Source organism: Anoplopoma fimbria, chromosome 1 (genome assembly GCF_027596085.1).
Source record: "Anoplopoma fimbria isolate UVic2021 breed Golden Eagle Sablefish chromosome 1, Afim_UVic_2022, whole genome shotgun sequence".
Taxonomy (NCBI): domain Eukaryota; kingdom Metazoa; phylum Chordata; class Actinopteri; order Perciformes; family Anoplopomatidae; genus Anoplopoma; species Anoplopoma fimbria.
The window spans coordinates 27,223,738-27,250,652 of NC_072449.1; the positions used below are offsets into that span (position 1 = coordinate 27,223,738).

General features: G+C 41.4%; 1 protein-coding gene across 3 annotated transcripts in view; it reads left to right on the plus strand.

Annotated features, from left to right (window-relative positions):
* aplp2 (amyloid beta (A4) precursor-like protein 2) overlaps positions 1-26,915 on the plus strand; it is a 49,452-nt gene that overhangs the window by 14,898 nt on the left and 7,639 nt on the right. For 2 of the 3 annotated variants that reach the window (XM_054600865.1, XM_054600864.1), the window contains exons 2-12: positions 9,156-9,329; positions 11,151-11,280; positions 16,695-16,807; positions 18,679-18,899; positions 19,125-19,318; positions 19,796-19,963; positions 21,911-22,044; positions 22,471-22,545; positions 22,894-23,052; positions 24,003-24,131; positions 26,708-26,807. In XM_054600865.1, the coding sequence (XP_054456840.1) occupies positions 9,156-9,329; positions 11,151-11,280; positions 16,695-16,807; positions 18,679-18,899; positions 19,125-19,318; positions 19,796-19,963; positions 21,911-22,044; positions 22,471-22,545; positions 22,894-23,052; positions 24,003-24,131; positions 26,708-26,807 (1,597 nt within the window). The remainder of the gene's footprint in view (positions 1-9,155; positions 9,330-11,150; positions 11,281-16,694; positions 16,808-18,678; positions 18,900-19,124; positions 19,319-19,795; positions 19,964-21,910; positions 22,045-22,470; positions 22,546-22,893; positions 23,053-24,002; positions 24,132-26,707; positions 26,808-26,915) is intronic. The other variant, XM_054600867.1, reaches the window with a different exon arrangement.

The following is a 26,915-nucleotide window of genomic DNA, read 5'->3' on the forward strand; positions in this document are numbered from 1 at the left end:
CACTAAATATTGTTTCAAGCTTAATAATGCAACAAAATGGCAGTATTCATCACATACGTAGCCAGCTGTGGTTATTGGGTAGGTTAAACCAAGATTTTCATCTGGATTTTTTTTAATGAAGATTAGGAACTGGTTTTAAACAAGTTTGTTTATTCCCTCCTGTCATGGCGTTGGGCACCGTTTGTTTGTTCAGGAGGGGACTGAGCACAGACAAAGCTTTGTTGACTGTATGTCTGTTATATGTGGGTGTGTGTCAGGGAAGATATTTGCAAACCTATGGAGCCGAGGGTCATTTCTGTGTTTGCACGCAAGGACCTGGTGTTGCTAAATGCACCAAACAGGGCAGAGCAGCTGTTATTGTGAGTGTCGTCCTCTGTGCCATTCACATAGCCTTCGTCACTACGCCTCCCATCTCTTCTCCCTCTCTGTCTCATATGCCAGTCTCTCACAACTGTGGGCCCATTCCCTCTTTATCCATTATTTTTTTTCTTTCTTGAATCACCCCTCTTATTTTTTCTCCAGCCCCCGCCTGTCACTGTGAGCTTCTGATTATCTATCTCCCTGCTTTCTTCTCCCTCCTCCCCTCGTTCTTCACTGCTCCACTTCTTCAATCTGTTTCTCTCTTTTTCCCTCGTGTTTTCCCTCCTCTCTCAATCTGTCTCCCTCTGCCTCTCTTTCTTCAGCAGTCTCAATGTTCCTCTGTGTGAATAGCTGGGATGCTTTTGTAGAGGTTTCCATAGTGACGAGCCATTTGAACAAGTTGTCATTCACGTGTGCTCGCTTTAAGCCAAAGAGAGGCCATGTTATCTCCCCCTGACACACAGCCACTCAATCACCGCAAGTTAGCTGGAAACTAGCAAGCCGCTACCCATATTCTAACTGGACAACGGACATCATCACCAACATGTCTCGCTTCTGTTCGCCCCCCTTCACTACAAATTCAAATTCCGTAAATAGCAAAGCTGGCCTTTTCATTATTCTTTATGTTTTAAGTATACAAAGGTCAATTTTATGGTTTTCTGCATGACAAATAAAGAAAATGAAAAATATAGTGATTAATTTGACTTGGACAGAATGCTCCCTATAAGAGGTTTCCACTGTAGTTTATTATAATAATAATAATAATAATAATAATAATAATAATAATAATAATTTGTTTTATTTGTAGTAGCATTTGTAATAGTATTAGTTGTAGTTGTGGAAGTAGCTACTCCTTATTCAGTTTATTGTCTTTAAGGGAGACCTGCTCAGGAATTCAGACAAGTAGATCTAGTCAAATAAACTTGTGCTTGCACTTAACAGTACAGTTGAAATCAAATGATACCAAACTCAAATTGAGTTACTGAGTAGGTGGCAGGCTAATCTCATAACAGTTCACTGAGTCAAAGATGTAGAAATGTCCTTATTGAGCCTCCATCAGATCCTTTATCACTTTGAACATTCCTAGCTCGATCAACTCCCTTTCCTCTCTGAAATACTTGTTGTGGCTTAAGACACGAAAGGAAATATAGGACACGACTGCGTAAATCGTATATCCAGTGTTTCGCACTTTGGAACAGCTCCACACAGTCTCATTAAAAAAGGCACGTTCAATCAAGCACAGGTTAGCGGAAAGGATTACAAATAGGCTTTCCGTCTGAACCGAGGCTGGTACTCACGGGGCAGGGCCGTGCCGTTGTCTTCCACAGTGGGCGTTGGGTGTGTGGTGGCAGTGTTTTTCTACTCCCCTGTGACAGTTCGGGGCAGAAGGAACAGCAGACTTTCCCTATTCTATCAGGTCCCGTCTGGCAATGAATGATGGGAGGTTAATGAGCCAAGCAGAGGTGACCGCTAGTGAACAGGAAACATTATGTTCAGCTTTCTGTTGAGCATCTCTCTGTTACCTCAAGCTCTAACAAACACAGGTTCCCTTGAACATGTTTAATAAATTGTATTCATACAATTAATATGTTTAACCTGTATGAAAATATTTATGGGAGCAAACCAATATTATTAAGTTATTTTTGCACGTAAATACATATGCACATCCCTCCAGAATGTTCTCTTTTAAGAGAAGAGACTGGTTTCCCAGAAGCAGAAAGTCTCTTTCTTTAAAGAAGAGGAATCCCACACTGAGTTTACGGGATACTGTAAATTTCCCAGATTTATGTTGTTTTCTTTGGAGGGAAAGTGGCACTGACTGGACTCCACTGTTCAGCGAACTGTGGGAGCGCTGACTCATAGGGCATTTCCAGAGCAGTCTTAGGACACTTCAAATGGTGAAGACAAAAGGCCATTTCACTGACACAGAGGAGCTCATTTGCATTGCAGAGAGGGGTTGCCCTTTTGATTCAGAGGCTAAGAACATGACACCTTTTTCCTTTTATTATTCTGTTTTTACTGTCTGCCCTTTTGTGGGTGGGAGGTGGTGGAGGTGTTTGGTCAGTAGGAAAATGTCACAGTCCGTCTGTTGCTGAATGTCCCCCCCCCCTCTCATCTGTTATCTGCCGCTGGTGAAATGTTTGGGTAGTTTGGCATGTGTGTGTGTATGGATATTGATGTATAATAATATTATTGGCCTTCATCACTGAGCAGGGCAACATGTATGATGGCCTGTAAAAGACATTAATATAAAAGTTACATTTTCGAAATAAAACAAGATTATTAAAATAGATCATGTCGATCAAGCATGCCCAGAAAAACACTTGTATGGGTATACTAGGTAATATACTGTATTAATAATATTACAGTGTATCAGTAGGTATTGTTTTCATTTGAGTCACCATACCCATATTGGTTTTTTCTTTGAAGTATTTTGTTAATGTTCTGAAGCTGAAACTATTAGATAAGAGACCTTAAAAAATAACCAATAACTATGTTTTGATGTTTCAGTGATTTTCCAAACAAAACTAGAGGAAAAAATGCCAAACACAATGTGGATACAGCTTCTCACATTACAAGATTAACCATTTATTTTAACATTCATTCTTGGATAGACTTCCCTTAGACACATTAGTCTGCGATGGGCATTTTTCACACTTTTTGATCCATAGAGTTAACAATTAATTGGTTGATCCCAAAAATATAATTGGCAAAAAGTTGTGTCCCTTAACTGTTCAATCAATGAGTTAATTGATAGATTGCCACTACCTGTTCTCAAGTAAATCTTAAAACCCCAGGAATGCCAAACACTGGAAGAAACGAAACACTAGAAACCAAGGGAACAAAGATACAAGCAACTAAGGCAGACAACCTTACAACTGAAAGAGGGAAAACACACAGGATTAACATACAAGCGACTAATCAACTAATAAAGTACAGGCGGGAAAAAAAGACAAAGGCAGGAAGTAAAACATGACATGACACATGAGGAGAGTGACTATCAAAATAAAACAAGAAATAAAACCAAGGACAGTGACACATGTGCTTTGTGATTTAATTAGTCTGTGCCACAATTTTTACAATGCAAAGTGAACTAAATGCAAACAGTGGAAAACAGCTTATTTCTTTGCAGCGACAGTATAGCAGCTTTCACGTCACACCTGAAGTTGCAATAAATGCACTTCAGTTAAGCTGCTCTTTAAATTCATAAACGTGAGAAACAATGAACACAAAAGTCTGTATAACATTTCCTTCCCTTTAATGCAAACATTGGCAGTGGGTTGACACACATCATTCTTTTCTACTGTTTGCTCACATAATGATGCTATTAAAGCATATAAAAAGTTTCACTATCCTCCATTTTTGATCAATTAAAAACATCGAGACATACTTTGGGTGTATCTTTAAACAACCAAAAATTGTAGCACATGGCAAAGTGTTCATCGATCAAACCTCTGCGTACGTATTGTGGTTATTTTGGTTTATCAGGCATTCAATCATATACATCGTATTTTTACCAATCCTACAGGGAAATTCAGTTTTTAAGAAGCAACAAAAACAAGACACAATATACAAGAACTTGAAATAGAAACTCATGAAGAAATAAACAGTGCTTTAATTGCTCCACTACACATAATCACAGAGAACTCTCCTCCAATATACACATCAACACTTTTCATCGCAAGCAACAAAAAAAAGGAAATCAGTGTTAATTATATGCCAAAACATTTTGTAAATAAAAAGCTTGAACAGAAATACATGTGTGTGGCTTTCTCACCACTGCCTGTCTTCTTTAAGTATTAAGTCACCACAGGGACGGATTAGGTGGATTAACGATGCCAGGCATTTCTCTGCAGTCACATGGACATTAAGCATTCTGGGAACCCACGTGTCCTGACCGGTGCCTCATTTTGGAGCTGCTTTTATAAGGGCCAGACTGTCAGGGTGGCTTCACCATACCTCTGCCAAAATTAGACTTGTTGCCATCGCTCAGTGAGGCCTGCAAGGTTTACAGACGAGATGACCCTGGAGCTGCTTTTGTATGCAACGTCAGGCATTTTAGCAGGAATTAGGTTTGTCAGAAATTTCAACCAGGCACGACCTGTTCATCCAACTGTTACAGAGGAATTTTGTGTTTGGTTTGTTTTGACTATTTCAAAGTCTCTGTGTTTGTTTTGGAGGATCATCACAAGGGCTCAAACCCAGGTGTTTTGAACATCATGGCCCTCATTTATTTATTTCCCCTTTCTCCCTTCCCTCTGGTAATGTGTTCTGAGCTCACACACTGCTAATCACGCTGCCCTGAGGGATTGACTTGAGACCACACACACACACGCACACACACACACGCACACACACACACATATGATTATACACACACAAACACACAGATTGGATTAGCCTCTTTGGGTTTTGCCCAGATGTTGTGTAGTAGGGCATGTAATAACTGACCCATACTGGTCCAGGAGGATTTTTCTAAAAAGGTATTTAGGAATATTACTTGTGGTTTGTTTGTAATTTTGAGCCGGTAGTCGTAGTGATTTTGTATTATTTTTACTGGTTTATCACTACTGAAGATACCAGGCTTCATTTCCTCCCTTATGAATCTTTAAGAATAGAACATTTTTCGCCTTTTATCACAAAAAAATTGAAACTGAAAAATGGCCTGAGCTGAATAATCTATCAAACTAAATGTAAAGCCTCAATTTGGTTTTGTCGAACTTTCTCTGATTTAGTGTTATTTCACTGCACAAATGTTCAGCATTCTCATATGATGAATGCATTAATTTACACTCTGCTCACCGTCAATCACCCAAAGAAATGAAACTAATTTCACTGGGAAAAAAGCACAAAATGCTTGACGGTGAAATGTAGACTGGATGTAGACAATAAATAACCTGCAACTGAAAATACCATTACTCTTTTGCGTTCCTCTTTAAAGCTCCAGACTTGTGAGGTATATTTTTTTCTGTTACCATGATAAAAAGGAATTAAGTTTGTGTGTGCATTCAATGCTCCTGTTTTTTTCCCTCCTGACTAGCACTGTCGTGTCTTGGCTTGTTTTATGTGAAACTTGGCTGGGAACACACAGCAGGCTATTAAAACATGTTTGTGTGCTTGAGGCAGACTGGGAAAGCAGCAACAGACTGGTGTTTGCAGTAAAGAGTGAAAACGAGCTAAATGATCCTCAACCCACATCGCTTTTGACAAGCGTCTGTGGTGGCAGGCCTGTCTCTCCTGCTTCTCACGCCGTTCTTTATTGTATTACAGTCTGCGCTCATTTGAGAATAATATGTCAAGACGGGACATAAGCCAATCAGTGCACGTTGCCTGCTGCCGTTGTCTATTTATCCTATTTATCAGTGCTTTCCTCTGACTAACGGCCTCTCCCTTTTCCCAACTTCCACTCCCTCTCTCCCTCTTTTGTCTCTCCCTCTGACTGGCTAAACCTCCACATAGCACCAGGTGTTCACACTAACACATGATATAACCTCTCACGATGAATCAGTAATGAGAGATGGATGCTCGATGACTTAGGCTTGTTAGGTGTCGCGGCATATTTTTCCGTTAATGTGTGTTCGTGTGTATGTATGTTACATTCAAGACCAAAAAAAGAGATTTTCCAGTCTTTATATCATGAGAAAACAGAACATTCAATGATTCAAATACTTTGTTGTTACCCCAGTCTCTGAAAGCTCAGTCTGTTGACTATGCACCTCAAAATATTTTTTTTCTGGAAGTATCTTGACACCCACATTCCACCCTTCTCTCTTCCAGTAACCTGTCAAAATGTTGTTGATGACTCATCTTTTTGATCCCAGTGAGTAAGATTACAGATCTTGGGGCAATCCACCCAACCCTTCCTCACATAAAACCCTCAGGCTTGATTAGCACTGACAGAGTCTTAAGGTGTGTACCTGGGTGTTGGTTTGCACCAGGATCATCAATATGACTAGCAACTTACTGTACTAGAACTAGATCAACCAAATTAACTAGAAGACAAGTGATCTTCAAGGGCTGTTTAAGCCTTTGTGTCTCCACTTTTGAACTTAAAAATTTGGTCACTCCTGCCTCTCGAAACCTCTGTTTCATATGGAAACATGACAAACCGTGGAAGCAGATTACTGTCAAATTTCATGTGCCCTTTATGGAGGATTTCAGTTACATCAAATCAAAGCGAAAAGAAAAACAAGACCAAAACTCTGATGCACAACTTTTACTATGGCCTGGTCTTTGTATTCATCCAAAGCTCCTCTGAATCAGAATAACTTCTATTTCTTCTATTTTTTTCTTATTTTCATTCAATTTCAGCAGCCTTAGCTGGCCAACAGAACAAGGCTCCACAAACAAATCTGTCTGGGATAATGTAAAAAATGATGTGAGGATGACATTTGCTGTGTGCTCGACTGCTCTTGAAATAAATTTCCTGAGTCTTGACCCAGGATAAACAGTAGATAGTCAGTTTCGAGATGAGGCCCAAACTCTAAACATGTCTCAAGAACAAAGTTCATTAACTCTCCTACAGTAGCGTGAGTCTTTGTTTCAGGAGATGTGTTTTCCTGAGGCCAGCCATCCCCCTGGTTCAGGTATCATTTGTGATGAGACGGACCACAGACAGACTCATTTCTTCCGCACTGTTGTTCCCCCTTAAGCCATCTGTGTCTGTGTGTGTCACTATTTTTGCTCTCAGCTACCCTCTCCCCATGACACTTTTTATTTGTGCAAGTCTGACCCAAAGCAGCTATTTTCTTAAGTACTAAACAGGCATGTGACTGCAGATTTAAGGCAGCAGTATAAACCGCCTCCACTCTGCCTCCACTGTGATTGTTGCACTTGAAGACTTTATCTCACTCGTGAAGTCAAAGGGGCGTAGAAAAACCTCAAACAATTGTTTTTACCAGTCGCACAGTCTAGTTTTGGTCAGGCTGTCACTACCTCCCTTGTCTTCTTCCCTTACGTGCTTCACTGTGTCCCTCATTTCCTCCCCACCTCTCTGCTTCTCATACACCCCGAGCCAATCTCACAAAGGAATGAGAGGGAGGCGAGCAAACAAGCCTGTGGTGGTGCAGAGAGGGAGGAGTGCAGCACAAAGACATGGAGATGGAGGAAGGAGGGGAAATGAGGTTGAATCTGAAGCTGTTGTGCCTCTAGGACCAAATCAAGAAAGTCCAGTGTGTGTTTGCTTGCCTACGTGAATGAACATGTGCATGTGTGGCTGTATGCATTTTTGTGTGTTTTATGATAGCGTGTAGTATGTGTTTGCGCAGGCACCAATGTGCTTGTGCGGCTGAATCTAAGCATGTGGCTGGAGCTGTATTCAATTTATGTGTATGCGTGCAGACTCAGCTCTGGCTGGCAATGCAGCTCATCACACGCTACAGCCAACTGCTGATTACACAGCACTTGTTTTGTCCTCGCTCTACTCTGTTCTGCACCTATTATCAGCCCGGGAGCCTGTGCAACATTAGACAGAGAGCTTTGTCTAACACACTGTTACTCAAGTCTCCCTCTTCAGCTGTTTTCTCCTCGGCTCTGTGCTGCAGAGGACACCTCTGTCGGCGTCTCGGTCAGAGATTTGAGTCCAACACTCCTCGCTCATTCCCTTGATCTCTCTGTGGGGCTGAAGCCTGTTTACCCATCCTGATGACATTAAAAGACAATCGAGAGGGGATCAGTTCCGTTCCACTTCCTGTCTGGAGGCTCCCTGGTGTGTGTTTTGCGATAGTTTGGCAAGCAGAGCTACACTGCTTAACTGATTCATAAGAGTTTCCTTTGCTGTGACACCCCTAGCATCAGGCGAGTGTTAGCAGGCCATGACTTATTGTCTCAATGAGGTGCTGATGAGTTGACTGATGCTAGCACTGCACTGTGTTAATTTAATGGCAATTGTGTAAAAGTTGATTACGCAGTAGTTTTGAACAGTTGGTGTCCATTTTCTATAGAGAGTGGTTGTATATTGCAGGATGTTCCTGCTTCCTGCTTGGTGAAGAAACTGCAGGGCTTAGTAAATGATGACAGGAAGCACAACAGGGGAAAGATAGCAGATTTCCTCTCATGTTCAGAGGGTGGGGAGGTTGGCAAAGATGGGAAATTCTGGCAGTAAATCAGAGAACTGATTCAACAAATCCTGTAGTATCTTAGACGACATATTTTGTTACGTCATATATATTGCTGTTCACATGTGTCTGTAGAGCACATTAGTAGTATAGTTGATGAAGAACCATCAGTGTTTACCTTGAAGAATAGATGATCTATTCTTTGTTGAAAGACTTTGGTCCCAGGAGGCCTGGATGAGCGAAGCTCTGCCCTCAACTAGGAATGTCCTGGTTTGTGAGGCATAACGGACTGCAGTTTTTTTCTACTCTCTTGCTCTCTGTGTGTATCCTCTGTCACTCAATGGGTACCAGAGCAAAATGCTTTGTGCACAAATTTAATCAAACCCCTACTTGTTTAACCATCAACCAAGCCAAACATTCCCGAGGTGCAATTAATTTGTCTCCTGTCTGAGCCCCTCTGCTCTCAGCACTGCAGCATTGAGTCACAGTAGCAGCCAAGCGTTGACAGGCAGTCCTGACATTACTCCATCACATCAAGCACAGTTATCTGTTGCAGTACATTAGCGGAAACATAGGTGTTCAGGCTCTTGAAGAAGTTTATGAGAAAAGCGAGTAGGGCCGACAGTGTCTCTTAAGTCAAGTCAGCCCCAATACTACCCAGCTTTTATGGGCTCTATAATTATTGACTGCATTAACCACCATTTCTCTCTCCCTCTACCTCTCTTTGTCTTTCTACAGGCGCTAGCAGCCAATGCAGGCACAGGGTTTGCCGTTGCAGAGCCACAGGTGGCAATGTTCTGCGGAAAGCTCAACATGCATGTCAACATTCAGACTGGCCGCTGGGAACCCGACCCATCTGGAACCAAGAGCTGCGTCGGAACCAAAGAGGGTGTGCTGCAGTACTGCCAGGAGGTGAGTCACTGTGACACAGACATATCTCTAATTCCCTTCCTATCAGTCTCAGCAAAGTGGTGAAATTCAAGCACCAAAGTCAGTTTAGGGCAGAAACAAAGTATGTTGCCGTCATAGGTACAACCAATGAAATGACTTTAGGGAGAACCTAAGGTGGAGGTCCTCACCCCATGTACAGAGTTGCCATTATCATTCTATCATTTTACTCCATGAGCTTGACATGACAGTTTTTGTGAGATTTACAAAAAGATTTTGGTTTATGTAGATGTAGATTTGAATAACTAATATTCTTTATATAAAGGTTCTTATTGTATGGTATCTAGTTGAGTATTAAGTCTTAAGACTGGCACCTTTGCTATGGTTGGACTTGCTGTATATGGTAAATGGACTTGACTTTCATATACCGCCTAGTTAGTCTTCCAATCACTCAGAGCGCTATACACTGCATTTACACACCAATTTATACATTGATGACAGAGGCTGCCATGAAATTCACACACTCACACTCACTTTGGGTTCAGTGTCTTGTGCCCAAGGACACTTCGACTTTGAAGGACACTTTGACATGTAAACTGGAGGAGCCTTCCGATTATAGGGCGACATGCTCTACCTCTGAGCCACAGCTGCCACTATTCTGTTTAGGAGGTGCTGGCAGATTTTGTTGCATTAAGTAACATTCAGTTGTTTTCCCCTGTTTTTCAGTTTTTGGAATAAAATTAAATAACTGGTGGTAGATTATATCAACCCAGTCTCACTGCACTTTGTGAAATAGTCACAAAATGTAATCTATTGATTTATGTACATGAACACGCATTTTCCTTTTGGCACGACTTTCAAACAAACGTTATATTTAAGCAACTAAAACACTTACTAGGTTTAGGAAAAAATGTTACAAAGGCGTCACTTTACAACAACACTTTGGGACGCGAACACCTGTTTTGAACACTGGTCTCCTTGTTGAATACCATGTGTTTGTTTGACCCATCCAACTCCCTATTAGTCTACTATAGTTTTTCTTAGTGGTTTATACTACCTCACTAGCTCTGTATGTTGCATAGTCATGTGGAAGCATTTCATTTGAGGGTCAACCTCAAAAAAAAGGATCCTGACTGACTTAACATTGGCATTGATTCTGTGATGCCGACACATCATTTTAACACATTACATGCCGCCACCAAGTAATGTGTTTTTAACAGGTCGGGCCATTTCATGTAAGTCTGTGTGACCAGGCTGATTATATTGAGAGGAATTGGCTGCTAAGGTGGAAAAAGTCACTTTTCATTTGATTTGTCATTAGACATGCTATTGAGCTGTTTCTGTAAGACAAAGCATGATTCACAGTTTAGTGGGTGGCATTTCAATTAGCAGTCTCTGCTACTGTCATTTCCTCTAGCTGCTAGCTGTCTCTAAAATTAAGAACATGTTTTTCCATGAAATGGATATCCTGGCTCTTATTTATTTGTCCTACTGCATATCCTAACCCAAAAGGCTGTTGGTGTCTCGGTTTATCATGCAGCTGACCAAGAAAAAAAGCAGGGTTGTTCATTTTCAAAAAAGCCTTACCCACAAGCTTCAGTTGCATTTATTGATGACATTTTGATGGCATTTGGGGGAAGTGTAAATTTTGTGCTCTTTCATGGTTGAGCAGATTGCATCTAGAGACTATAAAGCGTGGTTTAAAGAATCCCATTGAAGCTCCCCTTATCGCACCTCTCTCTCTCTCCTTCTCACTCACACAGACACACACACACACACACACAAAATACAAAATACCCCTTTCATTCATTTGCATACACTATCTGCTTCTTCTTCTTCCAACAGATGTATCCCGAGCTCCAAATCACAAACGTGGTGGAAGCCAACCAGCCAATTCGAATTGAGAACTGGTGCAAGAAGGAGAAGAAGGTGTGCAAAGGGCATGCCCACATTGTGGTGCCTTACAAATGCTTAGGTAAGCTTGTACATTCATAAGTATTTCAAGGGCTATAAATGACCCTTCATATCAAGTGTGCCCCCTCCCCCTCTTCTATGTAATGGTCCCTCCTTCAATGTAGAGAAAGAAGAGATATCTTAGCTTTAGGCAAAGAGCAATATTGGAGTCTGATTCAGATGACTAATCCTGGCCTTCAGCTACAGATTGAGCACATCCCGGTTGGATGGGAGCTAATGTGAATGGATGGCTTCGGGAGGCATTATTGCTGGAGAGACTTGTTGAGCAATAAAGCACAATCTTATTTCCCCCCTCAGACAGTGGCCATAAACTCACACAGACACACAGGGTCAGCGAGAGGGAGGTCTGTGAGGAGGCCTGCTTTATTACTCCCCATTTCTCCATTCGCCTGTGCCGTCATACACACCTCTCTCCCTCCTTTGTCTCCTGTAGCCTCACTGTAATCAGCAGTGGCAACATGGCTATATTCTGCTTTATTAAATGTCAGATAGAGCCTCAGACTTTGCAGGCCACAAGTCTCTGTGCTCCCTACCTTACAAAACCACAGCGCACTCTTGCTGCCTCAGAGGATTGCAATAATAGAGAAATACAGCTCTGAAACAAGACTCCTCTTTGTACTTGTCAAGCTATGTTGAGAAGGAAAAAAACATCTTCCTCACCCTGCAAACACTTCCCGGCACCCTTCCTCTGTCCGAAAGCCTCTTGCCGATTGAGTTGTGTCGCTTTCTGGGATGAAAAAGCCATTAGCAGTCGCACTGGACTGTGAAATGGGCTACCATTCAAGAGCTTTTTTGGCAAATGCAGAGAGGAGGCTTTTGGGAAATTCATGGGACAGCAAACACCACAACTGTAGTGGCTACTCTGTGGCTGGGACAGGAATACAGATGAGAAAGATTCACATGCAGAATCAGTCTCCAGAATTCCTTCAGATCGCTCTCATCTTCCATCCTGAAGCTGAGCCCCTCTGACTACCTGCCACACCTGATAGCCTCTGTCTTCAATGTGACTGACTGTTGCATCCATCAACAAACCAAGACCCCTGATCATGATGGAGCAACAGTACCATGTAATTATAACGATCAAATAACCTAATTAAATAGCCTCATTGTTTGTTCTTATGCATTGTTTGTCATCATTGCTAAAGGTCTGCAAACTCATGCCTCATCAAATTACAAAAGCCTGCTCTGCTGCTGTGCTGGTTTGCAAATGAGGAGTCTGGACAGAGAGAACAGAGAAGACAGATAGAGAAGGAGAGATAAACATAAGGTGTTGGCAAGGAATAGGCTATTGAGAGGGTTTCTGCTTAATTATGTAATGGAGCATGTAAGGGGCTTAATTGGAGGGCTCTGAGCATATGCTACGAGCCACGGCATGCCTTTGCCACCTCACCACACCTCACCTCTGCAGCTCAGTATTTGTCAGGCTTCATATTTAGTGCAATGAAGAGTACTTTTGAATTATTCATTATTTGTGATGTTCACATAGTGTTCAAGAAAAGTGGACATTAGAGGTTTTGCCTTATATTCATTAGTGTACATTAATTATAGTAGAATCAAAAGAAATAAAAAAGACCAAAGGGAAGTGGGCTCTAGCTTGAAGGATGTGATTAAAAGGACCAGACCAGCACCCATGTCAAGTTAATAGGTTTATATGAATAATGGAAGCGCAAAGGAAGGAGCTCAGTGTAAAAAGAGAGGGATGGGTTATGCTGTATCCCATCTCTCCATGCAAAGGCTCAGTCACAATCCCTTCCTGCTCCCTGTCCCCAAACAATGGTATTGGAAATGAATGTGGCTTTGTTCCATGGCACTCTAATCCCAGCAGCATGATGTCTTTGTCAAACAGCAGAGGATTATTTTAGAGACTTTTTTATTATTACGTCTAGAATGGTGAGAACAGTCAGTGGCAGATGTGTGACTTTCAAATTGAGGGGAAAATGTACTGGGACAACACAGACTGCAGCAGCTTCTTACTGAAATATAACATGTGTGCAAAAATCTTTTTCTAGGTAAGCACAATTTACATAGAATTTTCAAAAGACAGATTCTATATTTCCTTTCTGTTGCTTCATGTGTAGAATTATTTAACCATTGCTGTTGGTAGCTATTAGCAATAAATCACATTTATTTCAGGCATCAGATTATTCTTTGCAACTTTCTGCCTCAGACTTTTCAATAACAAAATATGAGAATTGAATTTGTAACACTTACAGACATGACACATACTTTGCCTTTCCTGTTGACTAAGCCTGTTGATTTAACGAAGGGGCAGGGCACACACTAACAACTCCTGATTTCAACGGAGGGGCTGGGCCTTGGGATTGTGAATAAGTATGTAATGGATACAAATGTAAACTTGTTTAAAGAGCACCACACCTTTGCACCTGGAAATGTTTTGAAATTAGCCTGAACTTTGAAGTAGTGTAGTGGACAAGAATTGTACTAAATCCCTTTACAATTGTAAGATTATGTTACAGTATCACATATTTGATCTAAGTGAAAGATTAGCTAAAGGTAAGATTTGGGCAAGTGCTACAGTGTTGGTTAAGGCTAGGTTCTGCTTATGGTTAAAAATTATGTTTGCTGAAAACAAATGAAAAAGATCTTAACATGAGCTAGAACCCAAGAGAAAAATGCAAATGTTCTTCCATTATGTAACATCAACCTCCAGCTTCTTCCTGGTTTTAGTCACGTCTCCCCCATTTAACCTTTTCATAGTGACGGATCAGATGTCCTCTACTTTAAAGGCACAATCTTTGATGCAAATGTAAACAAAAGGGTAGCCACACTGCCAAAAAGTCAAAGCACGAGATTGGAACCTGATATCATTCTCCAACTGTATGCCAAGAAATAACATTAGACAACAACTACATCTACATTAACATTAAATCATATTTTGAAAGAACTGTTTTTGACATTCATTTTAAGAAAAAAAATCTGTATTTTGTATTGTTAAAAACTGAGAAACATAATACGGATTTAATATAATCTATTACAGATTAAATTATTAGGTGCACTTTCAGATCTCACACTGATTTCACTAAATTTCATTACAGTAGGCTTCCTTTGGAAAGTCCTTGAAACACAATAGCTGTGCTGTCGATGAGCAGATCTTGGTCGGTGCTTAATTTAATTCACCGCCTCCGAGTACTGAAGGTATCATTGGTACATTGGGTGTGTTCTTACCTTCACACTCCCTAGATGCCGGCAGTGCAGCCAATTCTGGGGACTGGAGAGTGTTAGTGAGGGTGTCTGATAGACGGAAGGTCAAAGGAAAGGCGAATTAATAGAGTAGGTGGAGAGGAGGTCACAGAGAAAGAGGAGCATGCTCTCATAAACACACTTGCTCAGCCACACACAGGCAGAAACACACCGAGCAGGAGTGCTTGCGAGGCACAGCTGCTCTCCAAACACCACCATCCATCACCCACTGCAGTGTGACTGCATATGGCGTCTGCATGAAACCCACTCTAGTACCTCACATCCAAAGCAACCTGTGAAGGAGAGAGACAGAGACGAAAAGAGGAGACGGTGTGTGAGTGAATGAATCAGTTAGCATCCGGTGCACAGGATATGGAGCTGAAGGTTACTGGGAGTTAGTTTCTCTCTCAGTCTCTCTCTGTGTTTCTTTGGATGTGAAGAGAGGAGCGAGCGAGGTGGGGCTCAGAAGACATATTCAGATCTGTTTACTTAAGCAAAACTAGCAATAAAGAAACGTAAAATGACTCTATTACAAAGTAAGGTATGCATTCAAAATGTTACTTATGTAGTTAAAGAGGATTATCGGCCAAATCCACTAAAATATTAAAAGTTGAAGCACCCATGCAGAATTGACACATGACAATTGAGTGTTATTTTATGTTACTCTAGTCTATTTTACTTTTTAAATGCCACAGCTAGTCAAGGCGGAGGTCATTTTCATTTCTTGATATACTTTTGGGTAGTTTTGGCAAACTAGAAGAATGCGTCATAAGGTAAGGTGATCACATCTTAAACATATCTCCAAATATTAATCTGCAAAGCAAATACAGCTGCCAAATACATGGAATATAAATGCAATATTACCCTCTAAAATGTAGAATTCAAAGGAGGTGAAGGAGACTGAATTGAGTGTTTGTCAGAAAAAATGTCCATTAGAATTTGGATCCCAAGGTGACATTTTCAAATGTGTTGTTTTAGTCATACCCCAGTATTTTCTATTCAAACCAATAAACAAAATACACTGAAAAAAGCGGTTCATTTTCTTATTTGACAAGCTGGAGCCAAGCAAGTATCAGCACTTGTAATGACAACATTCATAGCTGTATCCAAGCACAGTACTTAAGTAAATGTATTAATTCACTTTACACCAGTGGTGGGCACAAAGCAGAGAAGCAGAAGAACAAGGGTCTGGGGGGATGAGGGGGTCGTGTGAGGTGGTTACTGTATCTCCTGGGCGGAGATGAGAAGCAGCTGCTGAGCCCTCTGCTATTTCCAGCTCTCTCCTCTTCCTATCCTACCCTCTCATTTTCCAAAACACTGCTTTTTCACCCTCTGCCGGCCTGCCTTGCTTGGCTCATATGTAGTGCTCCAGCAGCTCTGCCTCAGGCCGAGGTCCCTGCAAACCACTAAATGAGCACTTATAGGACGGCTCCCAGCCCTCGTCGTGAAACCTTTACACCCTCATTTGTGTGTTTTCAGTCTGCCCATTCCTCAGCCACTCTGATCTGGACTTTGCCCTAAACCTTTTATTCATCCCTCCTTCTCTCCGCCTGGATTTCCATCTGCGACTGATGGCAGTGTTTCTACCTGAGCGTCTGGTCAAAATGCCAGCCAATAAGCAGTAGCTTTCCTTTTTAATCTTCCTTATGACTCCTGCACCATATGCTTATACGCACCTGGTTTTCAACCAGCAGCTATTCATAGAAAATTCACAAGATGCCTTTCATGTCATTTATTTTTCCCCAGATCTGCTTTCTGTCAGCTCGTTCTATGAATAAAACATCTCCGAATTGAATTCATCAAGCAAATTATATCATTGACCTGCAGGGAGACTACCCTAAAAGAGTCACAGTGTGAAACCTGATTTTCTCCACTGCCATTTTGATTGCAGAGTTATAGGTTTGGCTACAGTGGAGAGATGAATCCCTCTTGGCTTCAGGTGCACTGGCAGATGTTCAAGTGTCAAATGCCCTTTCTGTTATACCGTGGAAATGAAATGTAAAGGACCAGGCATCTATGAATTATTGAATCATGCCCTTTTTTCCACTCATCTCATCCGCTATTCCTTTTTTAAGTCCCTCTAGACGATTTATTGTTTCTAACCCTGGCTCTGCTGATAAGCAGTGACCTGGCAGGGGGGTCATTTTTTCTTTTTTTGGACAGATTGGTGGTGTGACTAACATGTGTATTGGCCTGTGTGATTTTCTGTTTCAGTGGGCGAGTTTGTGAGTGACGTGCTTCTGGTTCCAGAGAAGTGCAAGTTCTTCCACAAGGAGCGTATGGACATGTGCGTCAGCCATCAGCAGTGGCACGGTGTAGCCAAAGAGGTAAGGAAGGAATTACTTCATAGGAAACAGTGGGAGGCTGAATGTCCGAGATAGCAGTGCAATGGAAAATAACAGCCATGTGGTAAAAGGAAATGTTAAGCATCAGTTTGATTTATAGAAGTTAAACTAAACAGATGTTACCTATCTTCTCACTGTCATGCTGGTCACACTTTTATTACTTTCCAATCTTTCCTATTCCCTCTTTAATATCTTCCCACCTGTCTCTGTGAGTCTCTTAGGGCCTCTGATCACAGGATGGCTGGGAGCCCTCATATTTCAGATCCTAATCAGATTAGTGTTGTCCCTCCAACCCAGCTAATCCCCCCTGGGCATCTCCAGAGCTGGCCCCTGGGGGCCACTCTGACTATGACAGTACGAGCAGCAGCTCACCAAACGTCTGCTCTTGTCTCTCCCTGCCCCGTGCTTCCTGACTCTTACTCTTCCTGACACAAATCCGAGTGTCATCTGCAGCCTAAGATAGTGCGACATCCAGAGGCTAAAATGACCTACGTTCAATAACAAATTTGTTAGACGCCAAGCACTAATAAACCTTACCAGTAGGGAAATCTGGGTAAGAAAAATGACTCCAAAACAATCTCAGCTCCCTCACTGACTGCCACTGAGTTCTTTAACGGGCAGTTTCTCAGCATCCATCAACTGCTATGTGAAGCACAGCATTGTTGAAAAATAGCAGTCAAGTTAGAAGACTGCATGACATTTTGGAAGTGTGGCCCGTTAATGGTTTTAGTCAGTATGTGACAAGAGAACTAGATCCTCAATCATTTGTATGTCAATTTTCTGTAGGTGGATAGATGCAAGGGACATACACTAGAAGTCATCACACAGACTCTGGTTGCCTCTTTGCCACTAGATAGCTAGTATACACCTGCCAAGATTGTTTAAACTTAGATATAACAAATGCTGTCTTAGTAAAGATCCCTGCAAGACATTTAGCATACAGAAGTATTAAATACTACACAAATCCTTTTGAAAGTTGTGCACAGTAATAGAATAAAGTATACAGACATTGGATTACAAACAGGGATTTTTTTTCTTACTTTATATTTTACGAGATACCTCTGATAGTTCTATTCACATAGGGCTGCATGTGTACGTACCTCACTGTTTTTTTGTATATTGGTTGCATGAAAGTAAAAGACAAGTTTCTCCAAAATCTACAGTCCACATTTAATGTTCAGTTGTCAACAGGCTGGCCAGACAAATTGAGACAAACATTCAGCCTTAATTGTTGGTTTGATAATGTTTGTTTTTTGCTTCTTTAAAAATTGTTTATTTTGAATATTGCATTTAGCATTTTTTGAATATTATTTAGAAAATTGTTGAAATTTGGATAAAGTAATAGAAAATATGACAATCCCAGGCGGTGAACATTTGACTTTAATGTAACATTCTTTACGTAAACCATGTTTTGTGCTTGGGACAAGAGGACATAATTTACTATAAACTGCTCGAAATACTGTCTTCTTGCAGAAGAACACGCAGCTTTTGGATGCATGAAGACGATGCATGAATAATTTGTGAAAAATCACCTAGTTTTAAATGGGGGGGTATTTTTGGTTTCAAATCTATACACACCAAAAACCAAGAGACCTTACTGCAGCATATCAACAATATCATGTGATTTTGGATTAATTAAACCTTCAAAGTTTCCTCCCACCGTGACTCACACGACCCTCCATCTGTTGATGTAGTCCTTTCCCTTGATGAATAAAGGTTAAACAAATGTCACCTTGTCAAAGCTAAAGTTGATACTTTGAAGTAGTAAGAGGCCTAGACACTGACGCAGACTGGAGCGCCTGTGCCCATGTCCAGTGGATATCATCACTAGCTCACTACTTTCACCCTGTCAGGCCTGTGCCAAGAGCTCCATGATGCTGCACAGCTACGGCATGCTGCTGCCCTGTGGCATTGACAAGTTCCACGGCACCGAGTACGTATGCTGCCCCTCGTCTCGCATCGGGGAATCTGCTCCACCGTCCCTGCCCTCCCAGGAAGACGACGAAGAGGAGGAGGTAGAGGATGAGGAGATTGACGAGGCCGACCTGGATGACGAGGATGCAGTAGAGGACAGGTGAGCAGTCTATTGTTCTGTCCATGATCAGGGCATGTCTTTGAATCACTGTGAGCCTGATATCTGGTCTGTTGCGAAGGGCAGGTATTACTGGCCATCTGGATGAATTAAAGTGTCGTGACATTGACCTATGGCAGCTGCTCTGACTTGTTTGATAAATCACTCCTCTTCCTGGCTTCCGCCCCTCCACTCAATCACCTCCACCTCCCTCCCTCCCTTCCTCAGTGAGACAACAGCTGATGAGGAGCCCACACAGAAGGAGGACCCTATGGACGAGGACGAAGACGAGGAAGACGAGGAGGAGTACCACTATGTCTATGAGGACGAAGAGGCAGATAAGGAGGACGAGTATGAGAAGAAAGAGAGCAGCAAAATGTCAGAGAGCCAAGATGAGGACAAGACTCTGCAGGAAGTGAAAGGTTGGTAATTAGTAGTTTTAAATTATAATGTACCATCCTTCCTTCTCTCTCTCTCTCTCTCTCCCTCTCCCCGCTATTGGCTCTTTGCCAGCCACTTAAATATAATCAAACCTTTTTAACTTTTAATCTATAGGCAGTTATGTTTAAATCTCAACCAGACTGTAATTAGATAAGTGTATGCATCAGCAATACCCCTTTCTTCAGCTCACAGCAGACACTGTGATGTACTGTGCTGCTTTATCAGGGTACAAGGACAAATCATCCTGCCTCATTTGTAGTCAAGCTGCTGCCAATTCCTGCACATGTACAAAAAGAATATCCTCCAGTTGTATTTTTTTTATATGTTCTTCAATCATATTTGTAGATGTAGCAGAGATAAGGAGTATTTGGTGCTAGTTGTCTGAGTGTGTTGAATTGAGACTGGAATGAAGTGCTGCCCCCAGAGGCCGGATGATCTAACAAGCTGTCCCCTGGCAGCGGTGTGCACCCTGGAGGCTGAGACCGGCCCCTGCCGTGCCTCCATGCCCCGCTGGCACTTCGACATGAGCCAAAGGAAGTGTGTTCGCTTCATATATGGGGGCTGTGCCGGCAACCGCAACAATTTCGACTCAGAGGAGTACTGCATGGCCGTGTGCAAGCGCCTGAGTAAGTCTCACCAGACAGAGGCTGGTTTGACAACACCCCTCTCTCTCTCTCTCTCTGTTTGTTTGTGTTTTTTCTGCAGACTCTTCACTAAAAACACTTCAGAATAATTTGGGTTTAGTCTGTCACTGACTTATAAGCAGAACACTTGTTATGCAGTCTTCAGCTGCCACTCATCAAATCACTGCAGCTGGTATTACCATGTCACCTCCACAGCAACAACTGAATTCACTCAAGATCATTCTAATTTCCTATATTAGTCCACTGATACATTAAGTGCGGAAACTAATGATTATTTTTTATCTTTATATTGTGTCAGTTCTTTTTTATTTAAATTGTTTCAGCTAGAAAAGGTTCCATGTTGCTTGCTTTGTCAAGGCAACAGTTATAAGCACAAATATATTTATTTTACATGATTTAAAACAAAGTACCAGATATTCACATTTATTAAGCTTGAAGTAGATTTGGTATTTTTGCTTGATAGGTCAATTTAATTCATCCAAATTGTTGCTGATTCATTTTTCTGTAAATAGATTATTAATAGTCTTAGCACTGTATCACTGAATAAAATGTCCCATCCAGATCTTCACTAATATATCATAATGTTTTCATTTATAGCAAACACTGGCTCATTAGTTTTAGTTTATTCTCTACTAAACTGGAACTGTTTGGTAAAGAATCAATACTAACTATATCTGACAGAAATAAATTAAGCCTATATATCAGAGATATGTATTTTTTAAATAAAGTTTGTTCATTCCAGTGTGCTGTTCCATTGAATTATTGCTCAGAGTCATACTCTTCTCAACTTATCATGATTCTGCCAATTTTAGAGTGTATATTTCTTAAGCCAATGTCTCGTACAGCAGCCCTTGTTACTAGAAGTAATGCATAAAAAAAGAATGATTTTTGTATCTGCAACAAAACTACCATATTGGAACTATTTCAAATAATCAACCAACCTTTAATATAGGTCGAGAGTAAGATTTAAATTGTGATATAAAAGAAAAATCAGTATTTAAGTAAAAGCTCAGAAAATACCAAATAGAATAAAAAAAATGACATTTTTCTTTCTTCTTAATTTGGTGTTGATTCATACACATGCACATTCAAACACCCTTTCTAAAGTTTTGTTTTCTTCTCTGTTTGCCTGTCACTGTCCTGCCATTTGTTCATGTTTCTGTCTGTCTGTCTGTCTGCTCACAGAGCACTGCCACTACTTTTGCTAGAACCCCACCAGCATATGTCAGAAATCACCATTTCTTGCACCTTACAATGAGTCACAATTCATCAGTTCAAATGCAGTTCATGGCAAAAACCAATTGGTCCTTTGCATTTCAGAAAAAGTAAAACAATTGAAGGAGCTGCAGCAGTAAAGGTCAGACCAGGAGCTATGCGTTTATCCGTTAACCTGTGCCTCCTGTTTTTGATGGTGAGGTGAAAGGATGAGGTCTCTTCCTGTTTGCAAGCCTGGAGCGTTATAGTTTTTGCGAGCTGCTGCCGTGCAGGGACTGAGTCCTGCGTGACTGTATAGCAAGGAACCCAGAACAGAGCCCTCTGGCCTCGCCCCAGATGACCCAGCCGTCAAGCGCAGAGATATTTCCATTAGTGTTGGAGACGCTGCCTGTCAGCAGAAAGCCAATGGGAAGATGAAAGGAATTCAAAGGGAAAGACTGTCAGATTCTTTTACGTTTATCAGAGTTACTGAGGGTGGAGGAACGCCAATGAGAGGAGTGCTTCTGTGAGGAATTTTGTCCAACTTCAATCTGCATTCTACTTCCAACTCTCTCTCTCTCTCTGCCCAGTTGTCGTTCTGTCTTTGATTCTGCCTACTTGTGTCTGCCTGGATCAGCCAGTCTGCCTCTCTGTCTGTATCTGTGTTTGTCTGTCTGTCTGCATTGTTGTCAGTTTGCAGCCCTGTCCACTCAATATCTGTTTCTGAATTTGCAGCCATGCCACCGACTCCTCAGCCCACTGATGATGTCGACATCTACTTTGAGACACCAGCCGACGACAAGGAGCACAGTCGCTTCCAGAGGGCCAAGGAGCAGCTGGAGATCAGGCACCGCAACCGCATGGAGAGGGTGAGTTACCAGGTCGAGTCGAGGACACCGCTTCCCTTAATTAAAGTAGCAAAATGTAAAATTTGTGTCGCTCAATTGCACAATATGAACATAATACACACAAGCATTCATGAAAAGGTTCTTGTTTCAGTTTGAAGTGCACTATAATGCAGCTTATAACAAGCAATTAATATGCGTGTTGCTTCAGCAAAGCTATTCTTCAAACTTTACAATAGAAATAGAAAGTTACTGTAGGGTTAGCCCTGAACATAATATGGACTGATAAAACGGCTTGCACAAATTGGGCAAGTCGGTTACTTTGTGCAATGGAAGGCTTTCTTTTCAATCCTTCTACATTTACAAAAATCACAGTTTGATGCGCTTTGAGTGAACAGGTGCAGTAGGAACCCCTTGCATGTGGCTTCATTTCCATCTCTCTCACTCCAGGTAAGAAAAGAGTGGGAAGAAGCTGATCGCCAGGCCAAGAACCTGCCCAAGGCTGAGAGGCAGACATTGATCCAGGTAAGACACTGATCCCTTCCCCCAGGGAGTCCCCACTTTGTCCCTTTGTTGGAGTGAGATATGACAGCTAACAGGCCCTGGGTCCCTCACTCCCTGTGCCATTAAAGATCCCTTTTCCTTGGCTGCTCTATCTTTATCATGCTAAGGCTAAATTAGGGCACTGTCTGAATGGGGAGACTTCCAAATGAGTCCCCAACTCCCTTTACAAGCCAGACAGACTCAAACCGGGAGACATATTTACTCCTTTTTTTTTTTTTTTTTTTAAACTAAAAGTTGAAAGAGCTCTGTTTTGCTACACTGTTTAAGGTGCATATACATATTTATATATGTGTGTGATTTTGTTTGTAGCACTTCCAAGCCATGGTGGAGTCCCTGGAGGAAGAGGCAGCCAGCGAGAAGCAGCAGCTGGTGGAGACTCACCTCGCCCGGGTGGAGGCCATGCTGAATGACCGGCGCCGTCTGGCCCTGGAGAACTACCTGGCTGCCCTGCAGGCCGACCCCCCCAGGGTAAACACCACACACTGGCCTCTGAGTTCATCTTTTATCCTCTCCTCACCTCTCTCCATCTGTCTTTTGGTTTCCCCTCCCGACAGTCGATCTGCAAACACATTCACACGCTGACATTTCTATCAGACAACACTCATACCTGACACTACTCATGGCCTGTGGCTGATCTCATATCCTGTCAAAAGACCCCCTGCCCACTTGCAATTCATCATGAAGAGAAAGGATTGCTGCATCCAGAAAAACACACATCCCAAAATCCTCCATGAGCACAACGTCAATCACATTTGAACGCAAAGCTGTAATCCCAGTGTCCTCTTATCTAATAGTCTTTTCAGCCTTTTTTCAGCACTCAGTTTTTCACTCTGTTGCAAGGAACTGGTTGACTCTCCAACCACCAGTGTTGGGCTTGTCACCCAAAAAGAAATAAAGTATTTTGTACTCATTTCATATGTTACCCTGACATGCAGGAAATTATAACCCTGCTTCTTCTACACATCATCTGTGGTGTGAAGATTTTATGTCATGATATACAAAAGATATTTTTGCATCTCACATTTGACGATAAAAGTTCTTTGGTGAGAGGAAGAAAATTATTTTCATGTTATTTTTCATATCAAGTAGCACAAGATGTGCTCACTTCTAAGTGTTTTTTGGGTCATATCCTTTCATCGTTTCATGGTTAATTAACTAAAATAAAAATATAAACTGAAATTCTGTGTAAAGGGAGAGAGAACAATAAACAACACTTTCATAACTATAAAATAAGAAGAGAACAATTGATTAATACAATTTCAGAAAACAAAATGCTGTAATGTCACTTACTGTAAATCGACAAAAGATATCACACTGATCTCTCTGAGAGTCAGTATTTCACATAAATGTTTTTGAGGCTGTTTCACCACCCAACACTATCAACCACTCCTCTTCTTCCCACCCCATATCTCGCTCAGCCCCACCGCATCCTGCAAGCCCTGAGAAGGTACGTCCGCGCCGAGAACAAGGACCGCCAGCACACCATCCGCCACTACCAACACGTCCTGGCTGTGGATCCTGAGAAGGCTGCTCAGATGAAGTCGCAGGTCAGTGTTTTATTTTTAATATTTTTGTCTTTGGTAAAAATGGCCAGGTCTCAAGGTGATGTTTTTCGATTTGGCTTGTTTTGTCAAATCCATCCATCAAAAACTCCAAAATATTAAAGGAGAGAAAAGCACAAAATCCACACATTTGAGAAGCTGTAACCAGCACATGTTTGGCATTTATGTTGGAATTAATTCTCTTAGATTTATAGAATGTATTGATAATCAACTGTGAAGTCCTTTAGGTCTTTATAGTTCAATTTGGTTAATTTGTACCTTTCAATAATTTGACTTTTTGCATCATTCCTACACTACTTTCAACAAACAGGCAGTGTCACTAAATCTGAAAGCTCATGCAAAGCCATTCAAGATCCCACACTCCTCCTATTCCTGCTCAGACAGGGAAGGGATAATGATGTCTCAGCCTGCTCCTCTCTGCCCTGTTTCTAAGTGTGTAGGCGGTAGAAAGAGTATGTGTTTCTCTGAGTTGAAGCCCAGGAGGAGTGAGTAGGCTCAACTGACGGAGGGAGGGAGGGAGGGAGGGCATTTCATTCACTTAAGCCTTCGCTGAAGATTAACATTGCGCAGGTCCTGTATAATGCTGGACTCTGAGCCGCTGCACGGGGATTTGGCTGGAAGCTCCTCTGTTAGATGTACTCGCCTGTTTGTGTCAGAGCCCTTCGACACCATTAGTAGTCATCCTAAAACATTAAAGATAACACAGCAGATGGATGAAACAACATTGTGAGGAGGGAAAGGGACCAGAGGGTTACTATTACGATGAATCATGCGATCTGGGAAGCAGTGAGCTTCTGTGTCATGTGAAGCCAATATGTATCGTTGGGCTCTCACAGTGTTTACCTGTTAAGCTCCTGTGTATTTTTATCACTCAGCCAATCCTGCAGCATGTTCAAATCTGCATTTTCAGTCCTTGCAACTGTTTGTGGATTTGAAATGTGACTTAGAAGGGCATTACACAAAAACTCCTTTGTAAATTGAGGACTTACTCTGCTTTATGTAACTGTGTTATGTGACTTTCTTGGATCAAGATGATTCTTTGCTTTCATAAAAGCCTGACCTGTTTAGCTTAGGAGAGGTTTTGTCATTCATTGATACTCTGCTCCAAAACTGGGACATGTAATCTTCATAATGAGGATTGTTTGTTAAACATCAACAGGAAGGTGCCACCGGGGCTGCATCTTGCCTTTAGTGGGAAAAGGTGCATTATTGACATCTGTGTTCCAGATTATAACCGTCAATAATCATAGTGGGAAATAAACACCAGCTGACTGCCAAGAGCTGGTCAGCTTTGTCAGTGGCTGGTAGTTTTTCATATTCTGCCAACCACTTTGGCAGCAGAAATGTGGGAATGTTCCTCCTCTCTTAACATAATATTGCTGGTACAAACCCTATTTAGGAGACTGGAGAATTTTTGGAATACACAAAGTTTTCTATCTGTTCGATCAAAAGAGTTTGTTGTTTTACCCAGAGTGAAGTGTAGTGGTGATCATTGGGGCTGACAGGCAGTAGATCCTGTCAAGTCAGTTCAGAGCCTCAAAACTGATTAGAATATCACATGCAGCAACTTGTTTCATGTCTGCAAGCTGGCTGGCTGCGAGCAAGTCTGTTCTCATCTTGAGAAAATATGCTCTCAAGCAGAAAGCGCATTTCTGATGGTTGTTTACATTTGTGAACATGTGCGACTCTCTTTCTTTGGAACGTTTATATTCTGGGCAGAGAAACAGCTAGCTGTCTGTCCTCAAATTTGTGCTGTATAGTCTTTTTTTAGTTGCACCGATTAATACAAATTATAATTGTATTAATTTTGCATATGTGGCATTGTGGCAATGGTTGATGTTGTTTACTAAATGAAGGATCTACATGCATAACAACTTCTTCATCTCCTGTCTCCTTTATCGGTGTGGTATTGTGTTGTTCTTCATCTTTTTGTTTGGTTTGTATTTTCTCTTCCTGCTGACACCTGTTTCTGAAGTTGAATTTCAATTTCTCCATATGCATTATCTCATCGCACCATGTTTTTCCTGCTTCTCTGTGCAAATCTCCAAACAGGAAAGCCAAGTCTGTAATCTGTGAATCTATTAGGTGACAAAACTTGTATCCTCACCAGTAAACCAATAAACTCAAGAGAATTTGGGGGAATTTTCTGGGATAAGGGTGTATTTTCATTCATTAATAAGATTAATTAATCTTAGTGATTGAATAAATACTGCTGGGATGAACGTTAAATTCTAATAGTTGGCAAATCACTCTGTAATTAGTTGTCACTGGATTAGGGTTGAAACAATTATTCAATTAATGGATTTTTCATATGCCATAAAATGATTCATCAACAATTTTAATGAATGATTAATCATTTTACGATACAATTCACAGTCCTTGATGTAAATGGTAACATTGTTCATCAAAATCTTGAACATTCTGTCTTGTTTTGAATTATCCATTTAAAAAAGCGAAACATAATTTCTGTACCGTGAAACAGTTTCACTTTTTTGTCATCTTCAAAAGAAATCAGAATTTTGGTTACATGACACCCTCTTTGTCTGTTTTTCCAACACCAGGTGATGACCCATCTGCGTGTGATCGAGGAGAGGATGAACCAGAGTCTATCTCTGCTCTACAAAGTACCTTATGTGGCTGAGGAGATTCAGGATGAAATTGGTGAGTCAGGCAGCTTGGAGGAGGGACAGTGTGCTGTAATAGAAATGAAGTGAAATGAAAACAGTGATGGCATTCGCACATGTGCCAGACAGATAAAGCCAATACATC